Source organism: Brachyistius frenatus, unplaced genomic scaffold, assembly GCF_029030835.1.
Source record: "Brachyistius frenatus isolate BFR_SWC_R1_liver_20210118 unplaced genomic scaffold, ASM2903083v1 Contig_378, whole genome shotgun sequence".
NCBI classification, from domain to species: Eukaryota; Metazoa; Chordata; class Actinopteri; family Embiotocidae; genus Brachyistius; species Brachyistius frenatus.
Window position 1 is genome coordinate 173,793 of NW_027210977.1, and position 18,708 is coordinate 192,500.

The 18,708-nt window shown below is 47.4% G+C and overlaps 1 protein-coding gene across 4 annotated transcripts in view; it reads left to right on the forward strand.

Annotated features, from left to right (window-relative positions):
- The window catches only part of dgkzb (diacylglycerol kinase, zeta b), a 30,835-nt gene that overhangs the window by 4,934 nt on the left and 7,193 nt on the right, over nucleotides 1–18,708 (forward strand). For 2 of the 4 annotated variants that reach the window (XM_069724470.1, XM_069724471.1), the window contains exons 2-18: nucleotides 11,975–12,083; nucleotides 12,253–12,348; nucleotides 12,993–13,070; nucleotides 13,144–13,200; nucleotides 13,278–13,346; nucleotides 13,790–13,861; nucleotides 13,944–14,327; nucleotides 14,582–14,664; nucleotides 15,154–15,214; nucleotides 15,352–15,465; nucleotides 16,539–16,679; nucleotides 16,764–16,842; nucleotides 17,349–17,404; nucleotides 17,583–17,645; nucleotides 17,789–17,862; nucleotides 18,096–18,207; nucleotides 18,322–18,521. In XM_069724470.1, coding sequence (XP_069580571.1) covers nucleotides 11,975–12,083; nucleotides 12,253–12,348; nucleotides 12,993–13,070; nucleotides 13,144–13,200; nucleotides 13,278–13,346; nucleotides 13,790–13,861; nucleotides 13,944–14,327; nucleotides 14,582–14,664; nucleotides 15,154–15,214; nucleotides 15,352–15,465; nucleotides 16,539–16,679; nucleotides 16,764–16,842; nucleotides 17,349–17,404; nucleotides 17,583–17,645; nucleotides 17,789–17,862; nucleotides 18,096–18,207; nucleotides 18,322–18,521 — 1,848 coding nt within the window. Of the gene's footprint in view, nucleotides 1–9,768; nucleotides 10,767–11,974; nucleotides 12,084–12,252; nucleotides 12,349–12,992; nucleotides 13,071–13,143; nucleotides 13,201–13,277; nucleotides 13,347–13,789; nucleotides 13,862–13,943; nucleotides 14,328–14,581; nucleotides 14,665–15,153; nucleotides 15,215–15,351; nucleotides 15,466–16,538; nucleotides 16,680–16,763; nucleotides 16,843–17,348; nucleotides 17,405–17,582; nucleotides 17,646–17,788; nucleotides 17,863–18,095; nucleotides 18,208–18,321; nucleotides 18,522–18,708 lie in introns of those variants that run through there. The other 2 variants (XM_069724473.1, XM_069724472.1) reach the window with 2 other exon arrangements.

The window sequence follows — 18,708 nt, forward strand, 5'->3', positions numbered from 1 at the left end:
GAGGAGAGGATTCAATCTGTAGCTCTCCAAGGACAGAGGAGGAGGAGGAGGCGCAGGAGGCCCCCTCCTCCTCCTCCTCCTCCTCCTCCTCCTCTTCCTACTCCTTTACGGCTCTAAAGGAGAAACTCTTTTATTCATCTGCTGTTATTTAAAAATTGAAAAAGTCTGAACGGCTGCAAGAAAAAAAAAACTGAATCAGCTGAAACATCATCATCAGTCGTCTGAAGAACATGAACAGAAACAAGAAGAAGATGAAGAGCAATGAGGAAGAGGAAGATGTTGTTTATATAAAGAAAACATAAACAAATAAAAACAACAGAAATTATTTTATATGAAATCTTCAGAGGGTGACCCCTGGTAACCCCTGGTGACCTCTGGAAAACCCCTGGTGACCTCTGGTAACCCCTGGTGACCCCTGGTAACCCCTGGTGACCTCTGGAAAACCCCTGGTGACCCCTGGTAACCCCTGGTGACCTCTGGAAAACCCCTGGTGACCTCTGGTAACCCCTGGTGACCCCCCTGCAGGCCTGTTTTCGTTCGTCCTGGTTCTTCGTGTAACGCGGGCTCCATGTTGGTTTACCTGTGCAGGTGTTGGAGGATCTGTGGAAGGAGCTGGGACATGTTGGTCTGCACGCTGCAGCCTGAGTGGGGCCGCTTAACGCTTCATGAACCAGAGGGACGAGTTCTGGTTCTGGTTCTGCAGGACTTCTCCATGTTTCATGGAGAGCAGTGTTTGGAAATTATGACATTAACAGGATTCACTGAGAAGAGTCCGTCTGTCGTATCCCATGGCAACCAACTGTGATGTCATCCGTCGGTTTGTGAGCTGAAGACTCAATTTAGAATTTCAGCTGTTGCCATCTTGTTCTTTTTAAACCAGACGTGACCATATTTAGACGAGCAAGGAGAGGATACTTCCTCCTCGCAGGTCGTCCTGTTTCCGTGTTCTTCCACGTTGCGTGTCGTTATATGCATGTCATATATGTTGTATGACGCTCTTCTCCTCGCGGTCGCTCGTGTTCAGTGTGTATTTGTGTTTTTTGTTTGACTGTGAAACTGAGATTCAGAAACCACAAAATCAGGTTGACCCTGTTTGAAAATACAAAAAGGAAACTACGTGACTCCCCAGATAACGACGTCGCGTATCGGTCTGTCGGCTCTCCTCTCGTCACTCGGGAGTGTTTTTTAACAGGAAACGGTGGATTACTCCTTTAAAGCTGCTGTGAACACGGTGTCAGGCCTCTGCTGAGCGCTGATATGACTGATTACTACATTACTAATTACTGGTGTCGGAGGCCCCGTCAGGATGACGAGGACCTGCTGCCTCCCTCTCTGACCTGATTAGAGGCGACAGGCTCAGAAAGACTCGCCGTCTTTTACATGAAATAACTGAATAACTGAATAAATTACAGATGATATGAAATAACTTTGTTTGAGTGAATTCAACAATCGACTGGACGTTTAAATAATAGAAAGTACAGTTCAAATACACTAAAAAACTTTACTAAAATTAGTTTAAATAGGTGAACCTGCAGATCAATATGTTAAATTCACATATGATCGACTTGTTTGTGGAGTTTACTTAATCAGAAAATATATGTTGCTGTAAATTGAATTAGAATAGAACTACAGCAGGATTACATATTTACATATTTATTACATCGAAAATAATAAATAAATGTAGGTAAGGTGTGCACACAAGAGGAAACAAACCACCTGTCTGCTAGCAAAGAGAAAGTCATCAATTCAATGTGAGGACAATGCAGACGGTCTGTCCCAAGCAGACGTCCTCAGTCTGCTTGGAAACTTGTTGTTTGTGTCCCTGAAAGAAAGTCAAGTTTCCACAAAAGTCTGAACAAAAATTATTTCCCAGCTAAATTAGTAATACATGTATTAACACACACACACACACACACACACACACACACACACACACACACACACACACACACACACACACACACACACACACACACACACACACTGCTGTCTGGATCAGATGTTTCCTTGTGAAATGGACCCCCTGCTCTCCTATTCTGTTTCACTGCAGCCGGACACGGAAACCTCTGTAGTCTGAGACAGGCCACGCCCCCCGTCTGTGATGTCACAGCAGGTTTCTCACCTCTGGCAGTAGACGGAATGCACCTGTTGTGACATCACTGAGGGGGCGGGGCCAACAGCTCTGCAGTTCCACAGTGTTCTCTGGTAGACAGGGTTTTCTCTGCCCTGAGTCCCGTCTGGCAGGTTCACTGTCCTCTCGGATCTCCTGCTCTTATCAGATCTGGCTGAAGGGTTCAGTGTTCATGAAACAATCCAGGCGGGACACTGTGACACCTGACCTCGTCTCAGGGTCAAAATAAATCCACCTGATCAGTGTGAAGAGTCAAAAAAAAGAGCAGGTTTATGTTGTAAGTATAGTTTTACAGGAGAAAACTGGGTGCTTAGTCAACGGGAGTCTATTGGAGGCAGCTGCTAGTGGTGCTGCACTTTAGTTGTTGTTGAATAAATGTGATTTAAACAGCATCTGAAGCTCTTATTCTGACAGCAGATGTGTTCTTTGCTTCTATATTACAATCACAGACTGTTCTGGACAGATATGTCACTTTTAGACTCTTTTTATCACTTTGAGCTCCGTGATGGTTCTTTAAGTTCAACACAGGAAGAAGAACTCATTTCAGGACAGACTGAAGAAGAGCGCTGACAGGAACCAGCTCTGCAGGAAGTAGATCGGCCCGTCCATCATTAGTCCCCACGTTCCAGACGCTTCTGAAGAGGGGTGTGTGTGTGTGTGTGTGTGTGTGTGTGTGTGTGTGTGTGTGTGTGTGAGATGCAGTCAGGACCCAGGGATTACACAGACCCATTTCCTGGTCTATCTTTGTCACTCGTTGCCCCTGTTTCTATAAATACTCCGGTCCAGGAGGGACACTGAGGCTCTGAGGGAGGAAGAGGAGGAGGAGGAAGAGGCCATCTACTGTCATCTGGCCAGGGTCAGAAGGAGGAGGATGATGATGAACTAAAGAAGGAAGATCTGATGAGGAAGAGGAGGGCCAGGTAGAGGAGGAAGAGGAGGAGGAGTGACAGATCGGTCATCAGGAGCACCTGAACTCTGAGCAGGCGGCCAATGAGAGCAGCCGGAGCTGCTGTGATGTCACAGCTTGCAGGAGAACATAATCACCTGCAGAGGGCAGCAGAGTGTCATCATCACAGCGCTGAGCCGGTGTGTGTGTGTGTGTGTGTGTGTGTGTGTGTGTGTGTGTGTGTGTGTGTGTGTGTGTGTGACTCAGATAGCTGATACCTCACTCTCACCTGGTCCGTGTCAGTTTCCCGCCTTGAAACTGAAGCCGGGTTTTATTTAAGGGGAACTAATCTGCACACAAATGCATACACACACACCAACACACACACACACACACACATACTCGAGTGTTTCAGGCTGTTGGAGGTTTGATTGACAGCTGGACATTCTGCTCAATGAGGTTTTATTCAATAAGATAAATTAATTTATTTTTCTGACCAGCGATGAAAGAAACATTCACATCAATGCATCAATTAATTTAAAAGTCATTCTGAAGTTTATTATCTGCGACATGTAGTTTGACCTTTAACCTCTGATTAATCAGTGTTTCCTCCTGTGGGCTCATTGGTTTCTGTAGCAGCAGGTCTCCATGGAAACGGCATCATTATTGATTGTAAACCTGCCTCCTCTTTTCCTTAGAAACGAGCCTCAACTTAACGACTTGTCACAGGTATGTCATCAAATACCACCACTTCTTCCCCGCCCACATGTCAAAAAGTGGGCGGGGCACAAGTGGTTTAAGCTGCAATACCCCCGAGTGCCACCAGAGGTCGGCTCCAAAAAGCCTCCATAGACTCCCAATTAAAATTTCTCCACGAGTTATCTTAGACACCCTGCTAACCTTCAGGAGAAAAGACCTGTTTGTATATCGGCGTTACCATGGATACCGTCACATCTGTCCACACCCAGCTGTTTCAGTCTCTTCCTTCTGAAGACGACATTTTAAAAACAAACTCTTTTGAACAAACTTTGAGCTGAAAGAGACCGAATGTGTTTATTCCTGAAACTGACATCATCGACACGAGAATCAAAAACAAGTTTAATTTATCATTAAAAGTAAAAGTAAAACTTCTCTCCGCTTATTTTTCTGTCCTCATGGTGGCGCTGATTCTCCGTCATGTTACACAGACAGTCGTTACCTCTCACATATAAATCTGAAATCAACAATAAAAGAATTAAAAACTACAATCAATCAATCAATAAATAAATAAATGAATAAAAAGTTCTGCTGTAAGCACAGATTCTTTAAAGTCCCGACTCAGCTGATATTTCTGGACTTTAATAGTCAGCAGCGTGTTTAAATCTGCGTTGATTTGTTTAGTTTATTGTCGTGTTTTAAAGTTTTGAAGTGTTGAAGCTGCTGATGAACGCAGTCACAGTTTAATATTGTAAATCAGACCTGACAGCAGCGTCACACTTTAATCCTGCTGATCTTTTAAGCCTCTTCAGGTTTCAGATCGTCTCCTGATTTAAACGCTGCTGCAAGGGGGGAGTGGGAAGGGGGTTCTGAAAGGTTCTGGGGGTTCTAAAAGGTTCTGGAGATTCTGAAAGGTTCTGGTGGTTCTGAAAGGTTCTGGAGTTTCAGAAAGGTTCTGGTGGTTCTGAAAGGTTCTGGAGGTTCTGGATGGCGAGTTGTTCACAGTCCGATACTGAACACACATGTAGAAGATTTTATTTTTCAGTTTTTCCCTCCAGCTGATGAGCAGCGTTGAAGAAGCTCCGCCCTGGTTGCCATGCGTCCCGCTCCATAGCAACGGCAGAAGCTACCAACAGAATGTGATAATTAGGCTGAACATCAGGTTTACAATGATCGACTCTCTGTTTGGACACATTACCATGCGGCTTCGCTTCCTGTCTTCTTCCTCTTCTTTTTTTTAATTGGATCCATAATGCAGCAGCAGCCTTGTAGTGTTAATGAGGAGTATTCTGGGATGGACCGGCGGCTCCATTCATCTCTATATGAGCTAAACTGAAGTGAGGGAGGACAAAAGGACGAGAGCTGTTAAATCAGCCGGTCCTGGATCAGCTGGATCACCGTAAGATCACCCGTCGGTTTGTGAATATTTTTAAGCCTCCAGTTTGAAATTTCAGCCAGAAACTGCACTACAGGCCTGTCAATCAAACAGACACGCCCCCAAAAACAGGTCTTCTTGAATCTTCTTTTCTAATGAATGAGGGATTATTTTCAGATGGACCTCCAGAAAACTAATAAGAAGGAGTGACTTTAGCTAACAACACCGAGATAACTGATGGACACATTTTATTCACTTTGGATTTGATGAGAGAAGTTGAATGGGAGTCTATGGAGCCGGAGGCTTTTTGGAGCCGACCTCTAGTGGCACTCGCTGGTATTGCAGCTGAAGACACTTCTGCATTGACTTCAGGCTTCTGACCCAGAAGCTACGTCTATACAGTCTGTGGTCCTGGATCAGCTAGTCTTGGATCAGTCCTGGTTCTGTTGGTCCTGGTTCAGTGTTGGTTCTGTTGGTCCTGGTTCTGTGCTGGATGAGCTCCTGGGTGCAGCAGGAAACGGTGTGCTGTGCGGCTGCTCTCAGATCAGTCGGAGCTGCTGTGAGTTATTTTCAGCAGCTTAGCGTCTCTGCTCTCAGTGAGCTGCTCGTCTTCGTCGGTGCCGGACGGACCGATCTTCCTCTCAGGTTGTATGAAGCTGCTTTCTGCTGCTCGTTGTGTTCTTTTGATCTGCTGGACCATCGGACGCTCTGATTTCTTCTTCTTCTTCTTCTTCTTCTTCTTCTTCTTCTTCTTCTTCTTCTTCTTCTTCATCTGATGCTGGCAGGAACACTTCAATATGTTCACTCGATGTAAACGCGTCTCGGCAGGTTTCTTTTTAAATGTTGTTAAAACCAGCAGCAGATCCAAAACTTTGCTTTAATAGAAATAAGTCTAAAAATAATTTGACTTTAAATGAGAAACTATTTTCAGTTTTTTGTCCTGAGTCTCTCTCTGACTCCGTGTCCGGTTTGACGTGCTGCTTTCTGTTTGTTTGCTCGGTGAACCGGTGAACAGGTGAACAGGGGAACCGGTGAACAGGGGAACAGGCTGTTTTATGGCAGAATATAACATCTGCAACTGTTTGATTAAAACCTGATGAATGGAGATCAAAACTCGCTCCGTGTTTCCACTTACCTGTTTAGTATCTGGTTAAAACAGCTCCTGAAGGGTTGAAATAGTTTTATTTAGTTTTTTGATATCACATATGCAAAGTGGAAAAATGTTTTTGTGATTTTCCAGCTTTTATTTTGAAAGTTTCATCATTTCCTGTTTTTTTTAAATTTTATTTATTTAAAGCTGTCCAAGTGAATGGAAACATTTAAAGGAACAAAAAGTGCGTCGCTACTGTTTGAATTAAGTTTTTGTTAGCAAACAGCTGAAAAACTGTTAGCATGCTAATGTTAGCTCGCTGTGCTAACCCTCCGCTACGATGCTAATGCTGTTAGCAGTCGATCGCTACGTTTGTCCTGCTGACGCGTTTTAGTTCGTCACGTTTTTATTGATCGATCGGTTCCGGCAGAGATCAGCCATGATTGGCTGCTTGATCGAACATCAGCGGGGGTCAAAGTTCAATTGTTTGTTTTATCTTTAAGTTTAACAATGAAGAGCAGAAAATATTGAATAAATACTGCGTTTGAATCAACAGTGAAGAAATAACTGAAACATATTTAAAGGAAAAGTGCAAAAATTATAGATTTTGCAAAACGTTCAAGTTAAAAATAATCCTAAAATGTTTAAATACAAACTGAAATCAAATCAATAATTAAATGACAGCCAATCTGTTGAAGTGGTCAATACATCTGAAATCATCCGATCAAAGTTCCTTATAAATGATGATAAATCCACAATAATACCTTTATTTAAATCAAAATGACATTAAAAATAGAATAAGGGAGTAACATGAATAAAAATGATCAACTTTGATCTGATCAGTGATCAATAAGTTGATCAGCTCTCTTCTCTCCTGCAGTTTCACGTCGTCTTCTTCTTCTTTTGTAACATTTCTCATTTAGGACAGAAAACCGTGAAGAAGCTGTAAAACATGAAAATATATCGACTCAAACAGAAACTCATTACTCACGTGTGACGTTCTTTTTATGGCCTTTTTAATAAAGTAAATATTGTGGAAGGATTTTCTTTCCACAAACATGAATCAGTTAATCAATCAGTTTGTTTATTCAGGTCGAAGTGTTTCCCTGACGACTGATGGACAGGTCAAAGGTCAAACAGTAAAACAGACTGAAACACAGGAGAATGAAAAAATAATATAAACGATTAAAAAAAGATTCTAAACAAGAGTAATAATGAAAAAATAAATAAATAGATAAAAGATAAAACAAACAAATCAGCGACTGAAAAAACAACAACATTTAAAACATAAATATAATCAAATAAACGCATTAAAACATCATAAAAAAACTGAAAAGGTAAATTTGACTAAGTGTTTTAAAGGAGCCGTGTGCAGGTTTTAGAGACATCTAGTGGTGGTGCTGCAGATTGCAACCACCTGAACACCTCCATGCTTCTGAGCGTGTCGGAGAATCTACAGTGGCCGTGAAACTCCAGGAAGACGTGGAAGTCCTATAAATCATGTTGTGACAGATCAGCTGATCTGAGGACGACTCGTCTTGGAAGGTTAAGAAAAACACTGTAAATTCATGAGTTTTGCTGTGAAGGGCTCACATGCATCAGTCAGTGAACGCATCACCGTTCAAACACACTCAGTGTGTCAGTCAGTAGATTTATTTATAGTATTTAAATCACAGACTGGATATAAAAGACTTCGTAGCTTCAGCTCTGTAAAATGGTTCTGATCCAGAAGTGTCTTCAGCTGCAATACCAGCGAGTGCCACTAGAGGTCGGCTCCAAAAAGCCTCCGGCTCCATAGACTCCCATTCAACTTCTCTCATCAAATCCAAAGTGAATAAAATGTGTCCATCAGTTATCTCGGTGTTGTTAGCTAAAGTCACTCCTTCTTCTTAGTTTTCTGGAGGTCCATCTGAAAATAATCCCTCATTCATTAGAAAAGAAGATTCAAGAAGACCTGTTTTTGGGGGCGTGTCTGTTTGATTGACAGGCCTGTGGTGCAGTCAGGTTACAGCGATCGGTGGGAGGGACGTAGTATCGTCAGGTTTCCGATCAGATCGGTCAGATCCACCTCTGGCTCCTCCCCCAGCTCGTCCAAATATGGTCACTTCCTGCTCCAAACTGCTCCGAACTAGTAAAGATGGTGACGGACAGAATGTGAACTGGAGGATTCATAATGTTCACAAACCAACGATGACATCACTGATGGTTGAAACTGATAAAAGTAATCATCTTCAATCTTTTATTCATTTTTCATCATTTCTAATAAAACTTTATCCAAATCCAAGTTTTGAGTCTACCAAGAAATCTGAGGATTAATTACAGAACAATCTTTGTGGAAGAAATAATGTAATTTTCTTTAGACTGTTCGCAGGTTTACGAGACACCTGATTTGATTTTCATCTTTTCAGGAGGAATGAAAACATAGTTTTTAATCAGCTGTTACCAACAGATTCATCCAGACTGTAGTTTAAAAATCTTATTTTATTAGATTAGTATTTTATTGTGAAAACTTAAACGTGCAGGTCATGTGACTGCAGTGTTACCCGTTACCTGTAGGTGAAAGTAAGGAGGGCGCTCTATTAATAGAAAAGGTTTCCCTGCAGCAGCTGACACCTGTCGGTCGCCGTGGTGATAATCGCTGCGTCATCACCTCCTGCAGCAGAGGTCAGAGGTCAGCTGAGTCCGTCTGCGTTTGCTGACTGCAGCAGGAATTAGACGTGAACCCGACCACTAGGATCGGAGAGAAAGTTTGAGACTTGGACGAAGTGAAGCCGTCGTCACCGTCTAATTGCTGGTGTAATGTTCTTCTTGTGTGTGTGTGTGTGTGGGGGGGGGGCAGGTAATCGTGGCTTTAATTACTGTTGTTGTCGGTACCACAGCAGCGATGACAGCTTCCTGTTGTCATGCTCCCCCCCCCCCCCGTGGAGAACCACCCCCCCCAACACACACACACACACACACACACACACACACACTTCCTGCTGTATAATTCATGCAGCTGCAGGTTGAACGGGGGATCCGATTCCTCAGTAACACGAGCCGGGTCCTCAGAAACAAACGGTCCCGTCAGAGGACTGCTTGGTCTTTATGAGCATTTTGGTGATGAACAGTTTGTTGTTTTCATGTTTGAACTTTGACCTCTGCTCGGATCTCCCGTACGGTCGATACGACAGAACCACAGACTGAATATAAAAGTGTTCGTAGCTTCCGGGTCTGAAAAATGGTTCTGATGCAGAAGTGTCTTAAGCTGCAATACCACCGATCGGTCAGATCCACCGCTGGCTCCTCCCCCAGCTCGTCCAAATATGGTCACTTCCTGCTCCAAACCGCTCCGAACTAGCAAAGATGGTGACGGACAGAATCTGAACTGGAGGATTCATAACGTTCACAAACCAACGATGACATCACTGATGGTTGATGACCTCACTGATGGTTGATGACCTCACTGATGGTTGGACAGAGTAGAGACGTTAATGCGTCACAAAACACGTCCCACTCAGAGCCGATGGTGGTCCAGTAAGTCCGATGTGTGGCTGTGCCGTCCGCCTCCTCCGCTAACTGCTCTTTACGTCCGACAGCCTCTCAGAGCGCCGCTCCGCTCCGTCATGGACACTTTCTTCCGGCGCCACTTTAAGAGGAAGGACGCTGCTCTCCAGGTGGATGCAGAAAAGTCCTGTCGCCAGCGGAGGCCCAGCGTGGCCGTCCCCACCAGCAAGGCCCGCCGCAGGTCCAGCGTGGGGCTGCCGTCCAACACCCTCACCCAGCGCCGCCGGCCCAGTGTCCAGCTGCCGGCGGGGCCGCCGTGCGCGGGCGGGGGCCGCCTGGCGAAGACACCCCGACACGGCCGGTGGGCGGGGCAAACTCGCCGACGCTCCAGCACCACCACCCCCAGCCTCAACCCGAGGTTCGCCGTGTGCCGGAGGAAGGTGGGGAAGCTGCGCACCATCGACACCCACCTGTTGGGCCCGTCCATGCTGTTGGCCAGTCTGATCCAGATGGCTGAGGAGGAGGAGGAGGAGGAGGTGGAGGGGCCACTGGCCGGAGAACAACAGGTGGAGGTGAGGGGCGGGGACAACAACATGAGGATGTTCTCCCGCTCCAGTAGCCTCCACTCAGATAGAGACGACGACAGCAGCGATTACTCCACCGCCAACGACAGCCAATCAGAAGCCAGCGAGGTGTCTGAGTATCCGGCTGAGGCGGAGGACGACGTGTCCTGGTCCCCTGAGCCACACCCCTCCCCAACCTCCACCGTGACGGGGGTGAGGAAAGCTCCCCACCTGCGGTCAGCGTGGCGGCCGCTGATCCGGGCCCCCCGCTGCCTCCGCAGGAACTCCTCTCAGCAATTCGCAGGAGACTCCGCCCCCTACAGCTGCTGCCGGACCACCAGCCAGAGGAAGAAGAGGAGGATCTCCACCGTCTCCAAAGCTGGGAGCCCCTGGCCAGGGAGGGGGCCCCCGCTGCCCAGCCGCAGGAGCTCCGTCTACTACTTCAACCACCCGGCCCTCCACCGGGGCCCCGGAGCCCTGAGCCCGCTGACGGCCAACGGATACGACTCCTGCCTGGAGAGCTGGAGCACCTTCCTGCTGTATGTAGTCCGCAGTCAGCTGACTGGTTTCACTGTGTTTGTGTTTGGCGCCGCCAACGACTAAACTGTGAGGTAAACTGGGGAGTCAAATTGGGAGTCGATCTTGAAGGTAAACTGGGGGTTAAACCTAAACTTGGATGTAAAATGGGAAATTAACTGGGAGTTAAACTGGGAGGTAATCTGGGGGCTATAAACGTAAAAAATAAATTGACAGATCAGCATCACTGATGTTTGTTGTGGCCTCTGAGGGTCGGGGGCCGGTCCCCTGCTGCCGATCGGACACACCCTGCAGCTCGTAGGAAGCCCAAACTGAGCTCCACATAAATAAGTGATGAAACGCTGCAGAAACAAACATCCTCCACAGAGCTGAGGCTCATTAGCAGCAGCGCTAATCACACAGGACGGAGTCATCGACTGATCACTGCTCTGCTGCTCAGGTCAATCTGTGTGTGTGTGTGTGTGTGTGTGTGTGTGTGTGTGTGTGTGTGTGTGTGTGTGTGTGTGTGTGTGTGTGTGTGTGTGTGTTTCATCTGGATGCATGAGCAGGTGACTCGGTGACCTTAGTGTGAAGCACTTCAGCATCTTAAAACTGCAAAGAACCTGAAATCAGTGTTCCCAGAATGAAATGACATCCAATCAGAGCCCACAAACAATCTCAGTCTACATCCAATCAGAGCCCAGAAACAATCTCAGTCTACATCCAATCAGAGCCCAGAAACAATCTCAGTCTACATCCAATCAGAGCCCAGAAACAATCTCAGTCTACATCCAATCAGAGCCCAGAAACCTGCAGCTGAACAAAAACATTTGATTCTGATACACTAAAATAAAATAATAATATAAGTGTGTAACTTGGACTTAACTTTTAATTTGAAGTCTACAGATTCTCTGCTGCTGTGCTTTTATTTTGGAGGACTCACTGTTCCCACGATGCAGTGTGTGTGTGCAGCAGCTGTTTTGCTATCAGTTGTCATGACAACAATGACCAGAACTAACGTGGTAACATCAGTCTCATTCCAACATTCGTGAACAAATGGTTGTTGTTTTTTAGCCCATTGGTGCTTTATTTTGGTTTATTTCATGTTTTTAACTTTTGTGTAATAAACTGTTTCTTTTTGACAAAAATTTGACAGAAACACGCCGAACAAACTGAATATTTTTCCCGACACTCGAACGACAGAAACGGTTTTGTGCTCTTGTGGTTGCAGGAAGGGAATCGCCAAGTCGGGCCTGCAGCAAGCGGCGACGCAGCCCAATGTGTCGGCGTCCGGACAGAGCGACCCGCCTCAGGAGCCGAGCAGCACCGTCGACTGGACCGTGAGTCTCTTCATCGTCTCACAATCTGCTGATCAGAGATTCAACCAATGAGGAATCAGCTGCTCATTGATCCAGTGAAATGAGATTTTAAAGGTCAGGTTATCAGTAGCCTGGCTCCGCCCACCCCCCCCTCCCGCTGTGGATAAGTGTGTGTTTGTTTGTGTGTCAGGATAACGCCCAGTTCGGGGACCACATCTGGTTCGAGACCAGCGGCTCTGGAGACTTCTGTTATGTCGGAGAGCAGTACTGCGTCGCCAAATCTCTGGTGAGTCCCGGAGAAACCAGCAGGGGGCGACGGTGATATATTGTATAAAATCAGATTTCATGTCCTGTAATCTGCTGCTATAAATACTGTAAAAGTCCCCACAGAGAAACACACATTTGTATTCAGCAACTGGACTTCCTGTAAGTTTGTGATGTCACAAACTCACAGTGATGTCATACGCCCACCCACAGCGCGGCCCAGTGTCCAACCCTTTTAACATGGAAGAAAACACACAGCGGTCGTTCTGTCATCAAGCTAACAAGCTACAAGACATGTGATTGGTCTGGATGTGTGTCACTCAAAAAAAGAGTCAGCCAATCAGAGGAGAGAGTCGCTGACATCACTGAGCCTTAAATAACATTTCATTAATGATTCATGAACATTTCTGGTTTCTTGGGGTTCGTCGTGTTTTAGGTTTTGCAGACAGATAAACGGACAAACAGCGTTAAACGTTAAAATCGACAGTTTTTGACTGGACTTTGGTTCAGACGTCCTGCAGCTCTTTTTCCAGGAGATAAAACAGAACATTAAGAGCCATGAAGACGACTGGTGGAAACACGACATCAGAACTGAGCTGTAATCATTAAACAGTTTATAAAGCCTTCATAAACACACATCCACAACTCTGTTGTTTTGTTCTGCAGCAAAAGTCAGTGGCGAGGAAGAAGTGCGCCGGCTGTAAGATATCGGTGCACACGATGTGCATGGAGCAGCTGGAGAAGGTAACATCTGGCCTGATGTTCGTCCTCTCAGGTGTCTCTGTCTCCGCTCACAGACGCTCGTCTCTCTGTTCAGATTAATTTCAGGTGCAAGCCGTCGTTCAGGGAGCCGGGGTCCCGGGTGGTCCGAGAGGTGGGTACCGCCGGCACCATCGGAGCGCGTTCAGGTGGCGCTCGGGTCGGCTCGCTCACCATGTGTTTGTTTTTCAGTTCAACGCGGTGCGACACCACTGGGTCCACCGGAGGCGCCAGACCGGGAAGTGTCGGCAGTGTGGGAAGGTGAGTCCGTCTGTCCTGGAAGAAATCACAGAACAACTTTATGTTCACGGCTTTGGTCCCAAATTTCACTGTAAAATTATGGAGGACCGATCCAGAAGTGTCTTCAGCTGCAATACCAGCGAGTGCCACTAGAGGTCGGCTCCAAAAAGCCTCCGGCTCCATAGACTCCCATTCAACTTCTCTCATCAAATCCAAAGTGAATAAAATGTGTCCATCAGTTATCTCGGTGTTGTTAGCTAAAGTCACTCCTTCTTATTAGTTTTCTGGAGGTCCATCTGAAAATAATCCCTCATTCATTAGAAAAGAAGATTCAAGAAGACCTGTTTTTGGGGGCGTGTCTGTTTGATTGACAGGCCTGTGGTGCAGTCAGGTTACAGCTATCGGTGGGCGGGACGTAGTATCGTCAGGTTTCCGATCAGAGCCTCTGACTGTCTCTCCAACAGGGATTCCAGCAGAAGTTTTCCTTCCACAGCAAAGAGATCGTCGCCATCAGCTGCTCGTGGTGCAAACAGGCGGTGAGTTCACGTTCAGAGATAAGCTCTCTGCGACTCTCTGACTTCCTGTCCGTTTCACCGCCGCTTCCTGTCTGCGTTTCAGTACCACAACAAGGTGACGTGCTTCATGCTGCAGCAGATAGAGGAGTGCTGCTCGCTGGGCGCTCACGCCGCCGTCATCATCCCGCCCACCTGGATCATCCGGGTCCGGCGGCCGCAGTCGTCCCTGAAGTCCAGCAAGAAGAAGAAGAGGACGTCGCTGAAGTGCAACAAGACGAGCAAGAAGGGAGCCGAGGTACCGACGAACCGCGGCGCCGCTCAGGTGCTTCAGGTGTTGACCTCTGACCTCGACAGGTTCCTGAGCCTCCTGTTTCTTGTCTCTCAGCTCCAAGATGGCCGCTGGAAGCCCTTCCTGGTGAAGCCCCTTCCCTCGCAGCTCATGAAGCCGCTGCTGGTGTTTGTCAACCCGAAGAGTGGCGGGAATCAGGTAGGTCGAAGTTCATGATCCATACCGGGTCACTTTCTGTCGGGTCGGGGTTCGTTTAGATTTTTCTTAATACAATCTCTCACTTTTCCCTCCAGATTTCACTTTGGCCTGAAAAAAGTAGAACAGATTAGACTACTGTGTTTATTTATACAGTTAATAAACAGTTCTATGATATATATTATATTATATATTATGGGCGTGCAGCGCCCCCTGCTGGGTGGAGGATTCTCACTGCAGATCTGTTTCTGTTTCAGGGAGCAAAGATCATCCAGTCCTTCATGTGGTACCTGAATCCTCGACAGGTGTTCGACCTGACCAAGGGGGGACCCAGAGAGGGGTGAGACCCTCAGAACAGGACCCTCAGACCAGGACCCTCAGACCAAGACTCTCAGACCAGAACCCTCAGACCAAGACCCTCAGACCAGAACCCTCAGACCAAGACCCTCAGACCAGAACCCTCAGACCAGAACCCTCAGACCAAGACTCTCAGACCAGAACCCTCAGACCAAGACCCTCAGACCAGAACCCTCAGACCAGAACCCTCAGACCAGGACTCTCAGACCAGAACCCTCAGACCAAGACTCCCAGACCAGGACTCTCAGACCAGAACCCTCAGACCAGAACCCTCAGACCAAGACCCTCAGACCAGAACCCTCAGACCAGAACCCTCAGACCAGGACTCTCAGACCAGAACCCTCAGACCAAGACTCTCAGACCAGAACCCTCAGACCAGGACTCTCTGGACTCTCTGGACTCTCAGACGTGATCCCTCCTGGTCCTGGAATTTGTCTCGGTCTGAGTTTGTCTCTGCTTTGTGTCCCTGCAGGCTGGAGTTGTACGGCAAAGTGCCCAACATGAGGATCTTGGCCTGTGGAGGAGACGGCACGGTGAGTCACACACACACACTGCTGCTGAAACATGAGATAAACAAACAGGTCAACATCAGGTAAAACAAACAAACAAACAAACAAACAAACAAACAAACAAACACAGGTCAACATCAGGTGTGTGTGTGTACGTTCAGGTGGGCTGGATCCTCTCTGTTTTGGACCAGCTGAAGCTCCACCCCCAGCCTCCTGTGGGCATCCTCCCTCTGGGGACGGGCAACGACCTGGCGAGGACTCTCAACTGGGGAGGGGTGAGTTCTGCTGACGTTCTGCCGGAGTTCTGCTGACGTTCTGCCGACATTCTACCGGAGTTCTGCTGACGTTCTACTGACATTCTACCGGAGTTCTACTGACGTTCTACTGACATTCTGCCGGAGTTCTGCTGACGTTCTGCCGACATTCTACCGGAGTTCTACTGACGTTCTACTGACATTCTACCGGAGTTCTACTGACGTTCTGCCGACATTCTACCGGAGTTCTGCTGACGTTCTACTGACATTCTACCGGAGTTCTACTGACATTCTGCCGACCTTCTACCGGAGTTCTACTGACGTTCTACTGACATTCTACCGGAGTTCTACTGACGTTCTACTGACGTTCTAGTGACATTCTACCAGAGCTCTACTGATGTTCTACTGACATTCTACCGGAGTTCTGCTGACGTTCTGCCGACATTCTACCGGAGTTCTACTGACGTACTACTGACATTCGACCGGAGTTCTGCCGACATTCTGCTGGAGTTCTACTGACGTTCTACTGACATTCTACCGGAGTTCTGCTGACGTTCTGCCGACATTCTACCGGAGTTCTACTGACGTTCTACTGACATTCTACCGGAGTTCTGCTGACGTTCTGCCGACATTCTACCGGAGTTCTACTGACGTTCTACTGACATTCGACCGGAGTTCTGCCGACATTCTGCTGGAGTTCTACTGACGTTCTACTGACATTCTACCGGAGTTCTACTGACATTCTAGTGACATTCTACCAGAGCTCTACTGATGTTCTACTGACATTCTACTGGAGTTCTACTGACGTTCTGCTGACATTCTACCCGAGTTCTACTGACGTTCTGCTAACATTCTACTGGAGTTCTACTGTCGTTTTACTGACGTTCTGCTGACGTTCTACCGGAGCTCTACTGACGTTCTGCTGATGTTCTGCTGATGTTCTACCGGAGTTCTACTGACGTTCTAGTGACATTCTACCAGAGCTCTACTGACGTTCTACTGACATTCTGCTGACATTCTACCAGAGTTCTACTGACGTTCTGCTGATGTTCTACTGACGTTCTACTGACTCCCTCCTTGTCCTCCTCTCTCAGGGCTACACCGATGAACCCATCACCAAGATCCTCTCTCACGTGGAGGACGGGAACATCGTGCAGCTGGACCGCTGGAACCTGAACGTGGAGGGGAACCCGGACGCCCCGTCCGAGGAGCGGGACGAGCATCAGACAGATAAGGTGAGTCAGAGGAGCGCCGTGCCGAGAGGCGTTCAGGGTCCACCAGCAGGGGGCGCCTCACCTGGAACTCTGTTTCTCTTTCAGCTTCCAATCGACGTCTTCAACAACTACTTCAGTCTGGGCTTCGACGCACACGTCACGCTGGGCTTCCACGAATCCAGAGGTTGGTGCTGGATGTGGCTCTGGGTCACACACTGTTACACAATGTTACACAATGCCACACAATGTCACACACTGTTACACAATGTTACACAAGTGTTGCACACTGTTACACAATGTTACACAATGTCACACACTGTTACACACCGTTACACACTGTTACACAATGTTACACACTGTTACACAATGTCACACACTGTTACACAATGTTACACAAGTGTAGCACACTGTTACACAATGTTACACACTGTTACACAATGTAACACAATGTTACACAATGTCACAATGTTACACACTTTTACACAATGTTACACAAGTGTCGCACACTGTCGCACACTGTCACACACTGTTACACACTGTTACACAATGTTACACACTGTTACACAATGTCACACAATGTCACAATGTCACACACTGTTACACAATGTTACACAATGTGTTACTTGCACTGTGTTGTTTGTTTGTTTGTTTATTGTTCGTGTGCTGAACTGAGTCTGTTTCTGTGTTCAGAGGCGAATCCAGAGAAGTTCAACAGCCGTTTCAGGAACAAGATGTTCTATGCAGGGGTGAGTCCTGGTCGGTCGGATCTATGGTCCATCCACACAGGAACATGCTGCTGATGTGTGTGTGTGTGTGTGTGTGTGTGTGTGTGTGTGTGTGTGTGTGTGTGTGTGTGTGTGTGTGTGTGTGTGTGTGTGTGTGTGTGTGTGTGTGTGTGTGTGTGTGTGTGTGTGTGTTTTTCAGACGGCCTTCTCCGACTTCCTCAGCGGCAGCTCCAAAGATCTCGCTAAACACATCAAAGTGGTGGTGAGTGGAGACGGAGTGAGAAAGTTTCTGCAGAATGAGGAAGACCTGCAGCGTCTCTTCATCCTGCAGCTCGCTGACGTGTTGCGTGTGCTGTGGGTCATGTATGAAGCCGTGACCCTCTGTATGCTCCTCCTCCTCCTCAGTGTGACGGCACGGACCTGACAGCCAAAGTGCAGGATCTGAAGCTGCAGTGTCTCCTCTTCCTCAACATCCCCAGGTACACTGCTTCTAAAGCGGAAATCACTGCATGGACTCAGGAACACCTCTGAAAACCATCATCTGGGAACACAAATGCTGGTTTAAAACTCTTTCACATCAAACGGTGGACGTTTATCTGTCAACACGATGCGTTTTTTAAGACATCCGTCATCTCAGAATCTGATTCTGCTGATAACAGAAGCACATCGTTATTGATCGGTGTTCCCGTCGGTGTTCCTGTTCCTGCTGCAGGTACTGTGCCGGCACCGTGCCGTGGGGGCATCCCAGCGAGCACCAGGACTTCGACCCTCAGCGTCACGACGACGGCTGCATCGAGGTCATCGGCTTCACCATGACATCACTGGTGAGGTCACCGCTGATCACAGCTGCCCTCATATGTCATCAGATTACTGCACCAGGTTATGAAACGACCCCCGCTGATGTCACCTGTTGTTGTTGTTGTTGTTGTTGGTATCAGGCCACGCTGCAGGTGGGCGGGCACGGCGAACGCCTCCACCAGTGTAAGGAAGTGACCCTCACCACCTACAAGCCCATCCCCATGCAGGTGGACGGCGAGCCCTGCAAGCTGGCGCCGTCCGTCATCCACATCAACCTGAGGAACCAGGCCAACATGGTGCAGAAGGCAAAGAGGAGGATCTCCATGCCGCACCTCAACGAGTAAGACACACCTCCTCGGTCTCAGCGCCGAGGCCCCGCCCACATCAAAACCCTGTGTCAGCAGGAAACACTCCCGTTAATACTGTTTACTTTATACATAAATAACATCGATCTTCCTGCTCGGGACTTTTTTTCTTTTTGACATATTTAACTTTTACTGTTCTTTGATTTAGTCGTTGTAAACGTT